Source organism: Pocillopora damicornis, chromosome 2 (genome assembly GCF_964200805.1).
Source record: "Pocillopora damicornis chromosome 2, jaPocDami1.2, whole genome shotgun sequence".
Taxonomy (NCBI): Eukaryota; Metazoa; Cnidaria; class Anthozoa; order Scleractinia; family Pocilloporidae; genus Pocillopora; species Pocillopora damicornis.
In genome coordinates, this window is record NC_142671.1 from 30933028 (window position 1) to 30944037 (window position 11010).

At 36.9% G+C, this 11010-nt stretch overlaps 1 protein-coding gene across 2 annotated transcripts; it reads left to right on the forward strand.

The window, feature by feature from the left end:
- Positions 1-209: 209 nt before the first annotated feature.
- Positions 210-9994, forward strand: LOC149050824 (uncharacterized). Of its 2 annotated transcripts, none has more exons than XM_089198410.1 (5): positions 210-440; positions 7613-7711; positions 8138-8313; positions 9169-9267; positions 9836-9994. In XM_089198410.1, the coding sequence occupies exons 1-5, from the start codon at positions 398-400 to the stop codon at positions 9938-9940; spliced, it is 522 nt and encodes a 173-aa protein (XP_089054536.1). In that variant the 5' UTR covers positions 210-397; the 3' UTR covers positions 9941-9994. The 2 variants fall into 2 exon arrangements, with proteins under 2 accessions (XP_089054536.1, XP_089054535.1); XM_089198409.1 differs by lacking the exon at positions 210-440 and adding an exon at positions 5463-5537.
- Positions 9995-11010: the final 1016 nt, after the last annotated feature.

Below are 11010 nucleotides of genomic sequence, written 5' to 3' on the forward strand. Positions count from 1 at the left end.
ACATTTAAAAACAAAATCAAAGATTCGTTATGCACGTGATTATAGCGTGATATAAGAAGACTTCAACCACAAAGCTTGCCAATTTCTAGTTGGCAAACTCTTGGAGGGTTATACCTGATCACTTATTAAGTTAGCGGCAGTAAACCTATCCCCAAACTTAAAGCTCGGACATTCACATTTTGGTCTTGGGAATCCTGTGTTAATTAGCTAGAGACTGGTGATGAAATAAGTCGAGCAACATGGCGAACGTGTGACTTAGGCACAAGTGCTGATTCAGTGTACCAACTGGCTTACCAAAGCTATTTTCCATTGCATGGATTCAACAACAAGATCCACATAGGAAAGCGAAACGTTAATAGATCGGAGAGAAGAATTAAAAGCTACAAATTCGCGCTCAATGGCCGCTCAAATGATTGCAGGTGCACAACAAATAACTCACGGTAGGCTAAAGATCATTTAAATGTGTTCATTTAACGAGTGGTGCTTAGTTTACTTAACTTATCAACGTCAAATTGGAATGATAATTATGTAACGTAGATAAACCCCGCTGCGAGATTCATAATGTTGACATTTAGAGCGTGACTTCGATTCGATATTTTTAACTGGACTATGATCATAAAAATACGAAACATTAAAATTCATGTAAACGACATTTTGCTTTTATTCTTAATGATACAAATAACGTTTCTGCAAATAGAATATTCCTTGTAGTAACCAAAGTTTATCATCAGTGCACCATTGCTGCCTGTGGGCCAACGCACGATAAACAGAATACCTTCGTGTCACGCAATCAAATCTCCTACCCAAAGACGGGGTTTTTTGAAGGAAAACAAGGTCAAGAAATGGACTGGAACGTTTCGTGACAGTGTAAGATTGGGTTCCGAGGCGTTCTGCAACTGGTCTTGTAGACATATTTCATTGAGAGAGGCTTTGAATGGTTTAACCCTCTTGTCCATGCATGAACTTAATCATGCATGCTCTATATTCTTTGCTTCGCTTTGTGATTTGCTCATAAATATCCATTGTGTTCGCGGCTACTACAAGTGTCAAAGTTGTTTATGGAAAGTTCAAATAGGGTATTAACATACATGTTCTTTGCGCATCTCTGTCGCTTACGCTTTTTTTGGGGCGCAAAAACTTACTTGAACCTCTTCTCACGAGTGCACCAGTTTAGGGTAAAATTGCGTCTAAAAACATGGGTTTCTCAGTATAACTATCTTACTACGCCAACCAATAAATATAATTAAGATTTCTGGGTTCGCTTTTACCACTATACTTCTTTCAGCTCTCTTTAGAATCATGAACAAGACAGTAAAAAAATTAAAACGGGATTAGGGACGCACTCATGGCGAGACTCACTGTTGTCGATCATTTCACTATTGTAGCGCTCACACGCCACTTAGACTGGTGCACATCGGCGCTCAATCTCGAGCAATGAGTCTTTCTAGCTTCAGTGGGTGGTCGCCGGCGTGGGACAAAGCGCAGGCAGATCACGTGCAGTATCGAAAGCATCGATACTTTTCGCTAATGTCGATATTTCCGTGCAGACCTTGGTATCGCCAGTATCGCATATTTGGTATCGGTGTCGGCCCAACTTTAATTAACACTAAGCCCATGGCTCATGAAGAATGCTGTTTCTCTTATTCTCCTACTTTACACTGCGCATAGGACGCAAAGAAATGAATATGCTACTACAGGAAAGGTTTGTTGGAGCAAATGCAAAATACATGCGATTTTAATAACCATCTTTAGCAACCTAAAGGCCAGGGCAAAATGGATCCTTTTACCATGATTTTTGCCGTTTTGGCCATAGATTACAAGGAAGGCGATTCCATCATGTCGTCAACATGATGATTTTTCTTCCTCGGTTGTTAAATTTTCTCTGCTTCTACGTATGTAAGGTTTGATCATTTGAGTTATTTTCTGCGGCATTTTTGTGTACAAATTTGTTTAATTACTTAATCAAAGCCGTTAAGCTCTTACCTGGCCTTTTGGCAAATTATGGCGCTGTTGGCAATAGTCCAATATCCCGCTCAGGCCAAAAGCTTTGACTCGAAATCACCATCTGTTAGTTTGGAGCCAACGGTAAGAGACTAAGAAACTTTTCACATGTGTACTTACGGCAACGATGACGTCTTATGCTTTGTTAGCTTGCAAAGCAAAGATTGAAGATTAAAGACCAAAGAGCGAAGCTGAAGATCAAAGACTTGATCCCTAATAAATTTTGAGACTTACTCAGACTGCAAGGAATAAAAACGCTGAACTCGTTTTGTTCGACTGTCAGAGAAACGGAAATATTGTTAAAGAAATTCGCTTTAACGCTTTAGAAGTCTGAGGTCGAAACAAGTTAGATCATAAGCATGTTTGATTTGAAGAAAATCCGTCACAAAACAAAGATCCTAGCTAAAACTACAAATTGATACGAAAACAGCTGACGCCGATGGAGCCTTAGCTTCGTTTGGTGGAAATCAACCTTAGCATTTAAACCGAAAATCCTCGGAAACTTCATAACGTGACAGGAAGGTAAAGGAGAAAACAATTGCAGTCTAAAATCTTTAGAAGTTGGGCATGGTACGTGGGAAGGTATTTTTACAGCTTGAAGAATAAGGCGATTATCGTTAAGGATAGACTGTATAGTTTTCAGCTACGATGGCAGCGAAAACTTCCAGACGCATTTAGCAGTGTTCCTTTTTTTTTTTTTTTTTTTTTTTTTTTTTTCCAGAACGTTGCTAGAAACTGAAACTAAAAAAAGAACAATTGGATTGTATGTTGTCACGAGCTGGAAAAAGTAGTGAAATCGGAGTCTCTGGCGAGGACTCAAACCCTCAGACCTTTGAATTTCGCATTCCGATGTAGCATGTTGCACGCTACACGCTGCACGCTGCACGCCGCACGCTGCACGCTGCACGCTACACACTACACGCTGCACGTTGCACGCTGCACGCTGTACTTTGTCCCAAGCTCGTGAAAAACAAAGTAACATCTTTTTTTTTTTCAACCATCAAGCCCAAAGTTCGCAATACTTCTTCCTATAAATTAAAGTTTCTTATTGCAATCAAAAAATGAGATAACAGCAAATGAGAAACCTTTATCGTTTTCTCTCAGTAGAAAAAAATAGGACGATCTTACTTCAGCGGTCTACATGATTTTTCTTCAGACATGGAAATGTTTAAAATGTGTGCGTGGGCAAATTAATAAAACGTCTGTTCGAATCTATTAAAACAAGGCGTGGTTCAAAAGTCTGTTCCCATTTGATACGTGAATGAAAGGAGTGAAAAACAAAGGTATATTATTCTTATTATTTTAAGTCTTGTAAATAGTGACACGCGTCAGTTGATGGCGCTTTCACATGTGATGTTAGATTTTCAATGTCAGTATCAATTCAATAGCTAGTAAACTGTCCGAAGCGCCAGCAAACGAGTATGAATACGTTGTCAATGGCTTTAGTTTTGCCATTCATCAAGAAAAGTAAAGGAAAATAAGTCCAATCCTGGATAATTTCGTCACAATTTAAAAGTTATTCATTCAATTTACTTGAAATCACAAGACGACGATCATTTTAAAGCGTGCGGCTAAGGCCAGGGATTATGAAATACCGTTGGAACCTTTTGTCATTTGAAACGAAATTGAGTTAATAAAAAATATGTATATTTCATAGAAGTTTCACTCATTAGTGTAAGAAACAAAAAAAAATTTCGAGCAAAGTTTGTACATTTTAAGCAAATGAAGATCATCACAGTATATACTCAACTTAAGCAATTGAGAAATAAGGCCTGAAAAAAATTCAGGCCTGAACGGGAATCGAACCCATGACCTCTGCGATACCGGTGCAGCGCTCTAACCAACTGAGCTATCAAGCCAATTGGGAGCTGGTCAATTGTGAGTTCGTTACATACCCGTGGATGGAGAAGGTGTGATAAGAATACATGAAAGTCATATATTTGTACTGCGGAAAATACATTTTAAGCAAATGAAGATCATCACAGTATATACTCAACTTAAGCAGTTGAGAAATAAGGCCTGAAAAAAATTCAGGCCTGAACGGGAATCGAACCCATGACCTCTGCGATACCGGTGCAGCGCTCTAACCAACTGAGCTATCAAGCCAATTGGGAGCTGGTCAATTGTGAGTTCGTTACATACCCGTGGATGGAGAAGGTGTGATAAGAATACATGAAAGTCATATATTTGTACTGCGGAAAATACATTTTAAGCAAATGAAGATCATCACAGTGTATATTCAACTTAAGCAGTTGAGAAATAAGGCCTGAAAAAAATTCAGGCCTGAACGGGAATCGAACCCATGACCTCTGCGATACCGGTGCAGCGCTCTAACCAACTGAGCTATCAAGCCAATTGGGAGCTGGTCAATTGTGAGTTCGTTACATACCCGTGGATGGAGAAGGTGTGATAAGAATACATGAAAGTCATATATTTGTACTGCGGAAAATACATTTTAAGCAAATGAAGATCATCACAGTATATACTCAACTTAAGCAGTTGAGAAATAAGGCCTGAAAATGTATTTTCCGCAGTACAAATATATGACTTTCATGTATTCTTATCACACCTTCTCCATCCACGGGTATGTAACGAACTCACAATTGACCAGCTCCCAATTGGCTTGATAGCTCAGTTGGTTAGAGCGCTGCACCGGTATCGCAGAGGTCATGGGTTCGATTCCCGTTCAGGCCTGAATTTTTTTCAGGCCTTATTTCTCAACTGCTTAAGTTGAGTATATACTGTGATGATCTTCATTTGCTTAAAATGTATTTTCCGCAGTACAAATATATGACTTTCATGTATTCTTATCACAAAGTTTGTACAATAAGGTCAATTTCTTCACCCTTCATTTTTATCTGAAAATACATTGTTGTTAGCCGTCTCTTCTCACCATAGATGAAAGTATAAGGTACTGCCATCGCATTCTTGATGATAAATATTGATGTTTCATTGTTAATACAGATGAAAGGTGAGTTACTTTATTTTAGTGATGAAAAAAGTTCAAAACGAAAGCTAGCATGGTTACTTTCCGGATTCAGTGCAGGAAAAAGGAATGGGGAGATACATTAAAGAGATCTCAATCATGCAAACATACCAGGGCCTTTTTTAAATTGATTAGAGACAGTGATTAGCATAAAATGCATTTCAGCGATGTGGCAACCGGCCACATTTTGCCAGGTTGAGAAAAACAAAGAATTAGCTCTAAAATTTTTCATTTTTCTAGAGCGTTATTTCCAACACAAATGCAGTCTCTGACGTGAAAGAATAACAAAATCGTTTCAAAATCGTTTCTATGGCAGGTTATGACCTCATGTAAAACGCGTCGTTTCTTTCTTGCTTGAAACAAAAGCTAAGAGCAAACAAGTGGTCAGCTGTGTAATTTAAAACCAAATTAAACAAAGTGTACAGTAAGCTGATACCTGCTAATAATTACTTAAAGCCATTTCATTAATTCGCGAGCTGCTTGTAGAATAATACTCTGGACATGAATCCCGCGTCTTTGATTCTACTCGTGGCATTATTTTTAGTTCAAGGTAGGCCTGAATATACTGCAGTTGAAAAATAAGGTATTTTTGTAGCTTCTCTTTCATGCAGCACAAAAACGGCTCATCTTGAGTACTTCTCAGTACTCCTCTCATTCTCACCATTTCGTTTTTAAGAATATTTATCCTGCCTCTTGCACCTGATTCTTACCCTCTGTTAGTACCCCTCCCAATTCTCTTACAGTGGTAGTCGTTTGTTAAACGTTTTTTTAAATGTTCCTCTTCGACGTTTATACTGAGAAAAATGTTATTTTGGATAACATTGTTCCTACTGTAACTAAATATGTCTCACGTACGCCTTAACCAGTTTATATTGTTAAGCTGTGGGATGCAACCATTGCCAATACTCTCCTTTCTGTCAAAAAATATGGCTCATTTTTACATTCTTATTTTAAAGCTGAATTTCTCTTTTGAATGAAAGTGCACCTTATTGAGTGTCTTGAGACCGAAGGCTGTTAATGTTAGTGATGAATGGCACCGAAATTTCTTATAGTGCGAAAGTTGTGTGCCAATTGCTTGCGCGTGAACACGTTGTAAAAAAAAAAGCTAAAGGAGACAATATTAATACACCAGGCACTATACATATCGTATTTTAAAATCCCGATGGGAAGCCGTGAAAAACTAAAGGTTTATTAGCATGTCCTGTCCCTTTTGTTTATTGTTCTACCAACATTTTCCAGTGTTCACTTTCCTCTGAATGTAAATGTTTATAAAGACTTTACACCACCGATCCAATCGGCTTTTCTTAATGAAAGTACACATTATTTACGCAGGAACTTCTCACAGCTACACAATATGTCCTAACACTAAAGGTTGCTTAGAGCCGTGTTCTGGCACCGAGAATATTAATCAAGGAAACGTGGCGTGTTCCCTTTGCATAGTGCAAAGAAGGGCATGACATGTTTTACCATTACTCTTTAACTCGTTGTGTCAAAAAGGAAAAATATCAGCTCTTGAAATTTAAGAACTGAGTTGGATTAAACGTTTGCCGAATTGGAAGAAAAAAAGAAAGAATTGGTCTAAATATTCCCACAACATGTTCATGCTTATGTCCTGTTTTTGGCATTCACGGCTAAAGGTTAGTAGTGACGTCCAAAAGATGACGCAACCTGTAATTTAAAACGAAAGCCATGTATTTTCTTATAGCGTTCTTTCATGATTGCAGACCATTATACAACATAGGCATGCTATGCATGCAAGATTTATTTTTTTTAGGATGGGTGCATTAATTGAAACATTGTAAATGATGTCTACATTTTTACGAAAGGAAAGAGGATTAACGCGAAAAAGAACGAAAATTTCGAATTAACTCACACACGGGTATTTTGTAAATAAAATTATAAATAAATTTTTGTCCTAAAAAATTAACTGGAGAGCAGCAGCGCAAAATTGTAGCTATAAATGGGATGTTATTTCAACGCAGTTCGTCTGACCATCAACAAGACTTCTGATTTCACAGTAGAAGCTAGATTTTGACATCTCTTTAGATACCAAGCTTGTAACAAACGGCAATGTGAGAGAATTTAAAAAATTAAGGCAGAGTATCTCTGACATGTTTGTGCGTAGAGTGGCATGTTTTTGGGGACCACAATTTTCAAGCATAAGTGACAATTCAGATAAAAATAATAACAGTTAATAATAATGAACAAATTGTTATTAAATTACACGCAGATTTTTATACTTTTATGCAAAATTAAATTTACATTTTTCATCTTTGTTGTTCCTGATAGGCTGTCGATCCGTAAAAAACTTATTATAAACTGTAAAATGGCAATAAAGCTGCTTTTCACAGTTTTCTCTCTTAAAAAAAATTTAGCAAAATAACTTCTCCTCTCTGCCTTTAGTGCGCCGATCTTGCAAAACTGGTGTTGTGTTATCATCGTTGTCAGTATCATCATCATAACCATCATTCTCGTTACTGACGTTATCATGATTATTATTATTTTGACTATCATTTTAATACCATCGATGGCGTCATTTTGTTGTGGACTTGTTCTAAATACTCGAGTTGTACTATTTACAGCCTTGCCGCTGACAAATCAGGCTTTTCCATTAACTACTTGCAGAAAGTCACTGTGAGCCCCATTACGTGACCAATTTGAAGAAGTACTTTAATGATGGATACTACACAGGAACTTACTACAAAAAAATATCGTCGAAAGAAGGTAGGTCATTTACTTTCTTTTTTTCTTTTAAAAATAGATTTATCTTCCTTCTTGTTCTGACAGCTTAAACGCCGCCAGAAGAGAGGAGAAATCCAACCACCAATTTTTAAGATTACGTCTCAATAACGTCACTGATGATTCATCTCCATTTTCTGAGAGGAAAAGAAACAGAAACCGAGAGAAAACAAATTGCTCAGATCAACAAAAACAAAGGTCTAAAGAAGGAATGTTCTCAGATGCATTTAGTTAAGACTGCTTTTTCTGCGAAGTAAGTCTAAGCCAATAACCCTAAGTCGGTGCAACAAAGTAACAAACTTTGATTATCACCTTATTCGGATTTTGTTGGTTGGCGTCTACATCAAAATTTAAGATCAAGTCCTAGTAAAAATGAAAAGATTGACAACGACTTTTCCGTTTTTTGGTTAGAGCTGGAGACCGAAGCCAAGGAAGCATTTCGCGAATTTCTGATAGATATGAAGTATAAAGATATTGAACGGTTCTTCAAGGAGTGGAAGATGACATTTGAGAGCGATGGACCGTTCACATCTGAACAGGATCTCGGTAATCTGGAGAAGGCAATGACTGATCCTGATGATTTTATGGTAGGAACATTGCTAAAGAGTTTTATTGAAATAAGCCAATGGTGTGTAGGGGAAAAGAGCGTGAATTTTCAAAAAGAAATTTAAAAAAATTTTACAACTGGAGTTCAAGTTTTGAAAATATTAATTGTGAAAAGTGGTCTCACTTGCTAAGGAAAATAAACGAATCAAAACTATTTTATGTTCAAAATAACATTAGAACTTTTATGCGTTTTATTTCCCAACAACCAAATCATTTTGTCAAAAAATATTTTGGATCTCGAGTAACTTATTTTCACAAATATGAAAGAATGCCTTTTAAGCAAACACGATCATACAAGCTTCCTACCGTTTAATCTGTAATAAGCGGCACCATATAAAGCGCTTACCCTGTATTAAGCGGTGAGCGCAAATTCCCGACACCTTTTACCCTTAAAGGGGGACCACTCGATAAAACTTAGAGTAATCTTTCAAGTTTTTATCTCGCGAAATCAAAGTCAGTAGTATTTTTGAGCCAGATTTTTCATTGAGTGGTCAATAATGGCATAAGTTGACGTTTTTTTTATAATAATCTTAATCTGTGGAACCTGTTTCAAGTGGTCACCGCGCCATTCCCTTAGGTGACCGTCTAATATATGTTCGACTGTACCTTTTTTAGGCTCGTAGTGGTTCACGTTGGTGTTGATAAAAAAAAAATTACAATTTTTGACAACAGCTTGCTGAAACAACTTCGTTTCAAACAACCATGATGAACAGTACTGACAGCATTTAGAAGGATATAAGAACACAGTCCCGAGCGAAAAGATTTCTGAACGCCCAGCTTCAGTTTTAATCTCTTTTTGTTTTTTTCTTATCTGCTATAACTGTTTTCACCGAAAGACAAGCTTGTATATTGGTGATCTTCTTACCAATCGAGATGACGTAGATCAAGCAACAGACGCTTACAAAGAAGCATTTGTGTCAAAGGACGATGAAAGAGTAAGTTATGGCATAAGCACAACTGGACGTATAAGTAAAATGTTCTTTTGGTATTAGTATTATTATCATCATTACCAATATCATTATCTTTGTCAATATCATTATCATCATTACCATTGTCATTTTCATTATCACTATCACGATCGCTATCATCATCATCATCATCATCATTACCATTATCATTAGTATCATCATCATTATCATTATCATTATCATTATCATTACCATTATCATTGCCATTGCCATTGCCATTGCCATTGTCATTGCCATTGCCATTGCCATTGCCATTGCCATTGCCATTATCATTATCACTATCACTATCATTATCATGATTATCATTATTACATGTAATAATATTACATATGAAAAAAAGGTGATAGCTTAAGAAATAAATAAGTCTTGAATACGAAATGAGTAACCATTCGTCCCCATTTAAAAAATAATTTCCATCTAATCTCCTGTTTTAAATTTCTTCATAACTGTTGACAATTCTCTTTAAACATCTACGAAAAAGAAGACTGGCAATGCATAAGAGTGTACACTATTAACCTTGATGATTGTATCATAGGTGGCATTGTTCTACCTGGGAGATGAGGACATCATGCATGGAGTGTTGGCAGCTGGAGTCAGATCCAACATGGATGCTGTCTTTTTAGTTTTTCTTATCGATTGAACATCGAAAATTATCATCTACTTCTTATTGGGAGAAATAAAATACTTAACACGCTGATCACTGATTTGTTCTTTAATAGATCCAATTAAGTTTACCCAGTCTCCCATTTCTCTTTCTCAAGAAATCGGGGAATAATTTTGCATTGCTATAAACTCTGACAGCTGGAACGCATGAAGTGGAATAAGGCACTCCCTTTTCTTTTGTATATCTTTTATAGTTATTGTGACAAACCCTCCTTCGAGAGATAGTTTTTCGTGTATGCAAGGGGCGATTACGCTCTGGCTATAACTTCTGTGTCCCCTTGTTCTATAATAGACTAAATGCTGCCACACTAAATTCATAGTTTCTAAATTCAGTCTAACTCCTAGCTTACGTAAGGAAAATTTCACTGGCACTTCAATTGCGATTGTTCCCAGGGAGAATAGCGATCAGTGTCTGGCGATGAGCGTAATTCGCATATTCATATAATTTTTATATGCCATCTCGGTTTCTCGATCTCCGATGATTCAAACTTTATGGGGAACACTTAATGGGGGCAATATATTATTTTTATAATTTTTTTCTGATTAAAATCACAAAAGCTGGTACAATACAGAGCCCACACTGACGCAAAGATGACACTAATCACCCCCTGAATAGTAACTAAAAATTACTTCTCCTTGACTTGAATTACGGACTATGATAATAATTGTGCGAAACTTTTGCCACTCCAACAATCGAACAGACCCTGCCTAAATTAATTGGTAACAACAAGTATAAGTTTGCACTCGTTTAAATTACTACGTAACAACAGAAAAAGACAGGTCCGTCACAAATTCTATTTAAGCACTATGTCTTGATGGCCACCTTGATAAAAATCCTCCAGAAGTAATGTGGGTGTTACAAAAAAGTTTCCACGTATTGTGTCAATAGAGTTATTCCAGAGGTTAGTTTACACTTTTGACCTACATGATCGATTTGTAGACTTATCAGACTCTGACGCGACAAGTACAACTAGTATGTATCACAAGCAGCTTCTCGGATGAAAAGAAATAACTTGACCGTGTTTTGCCAAAGAACAACTATAACAA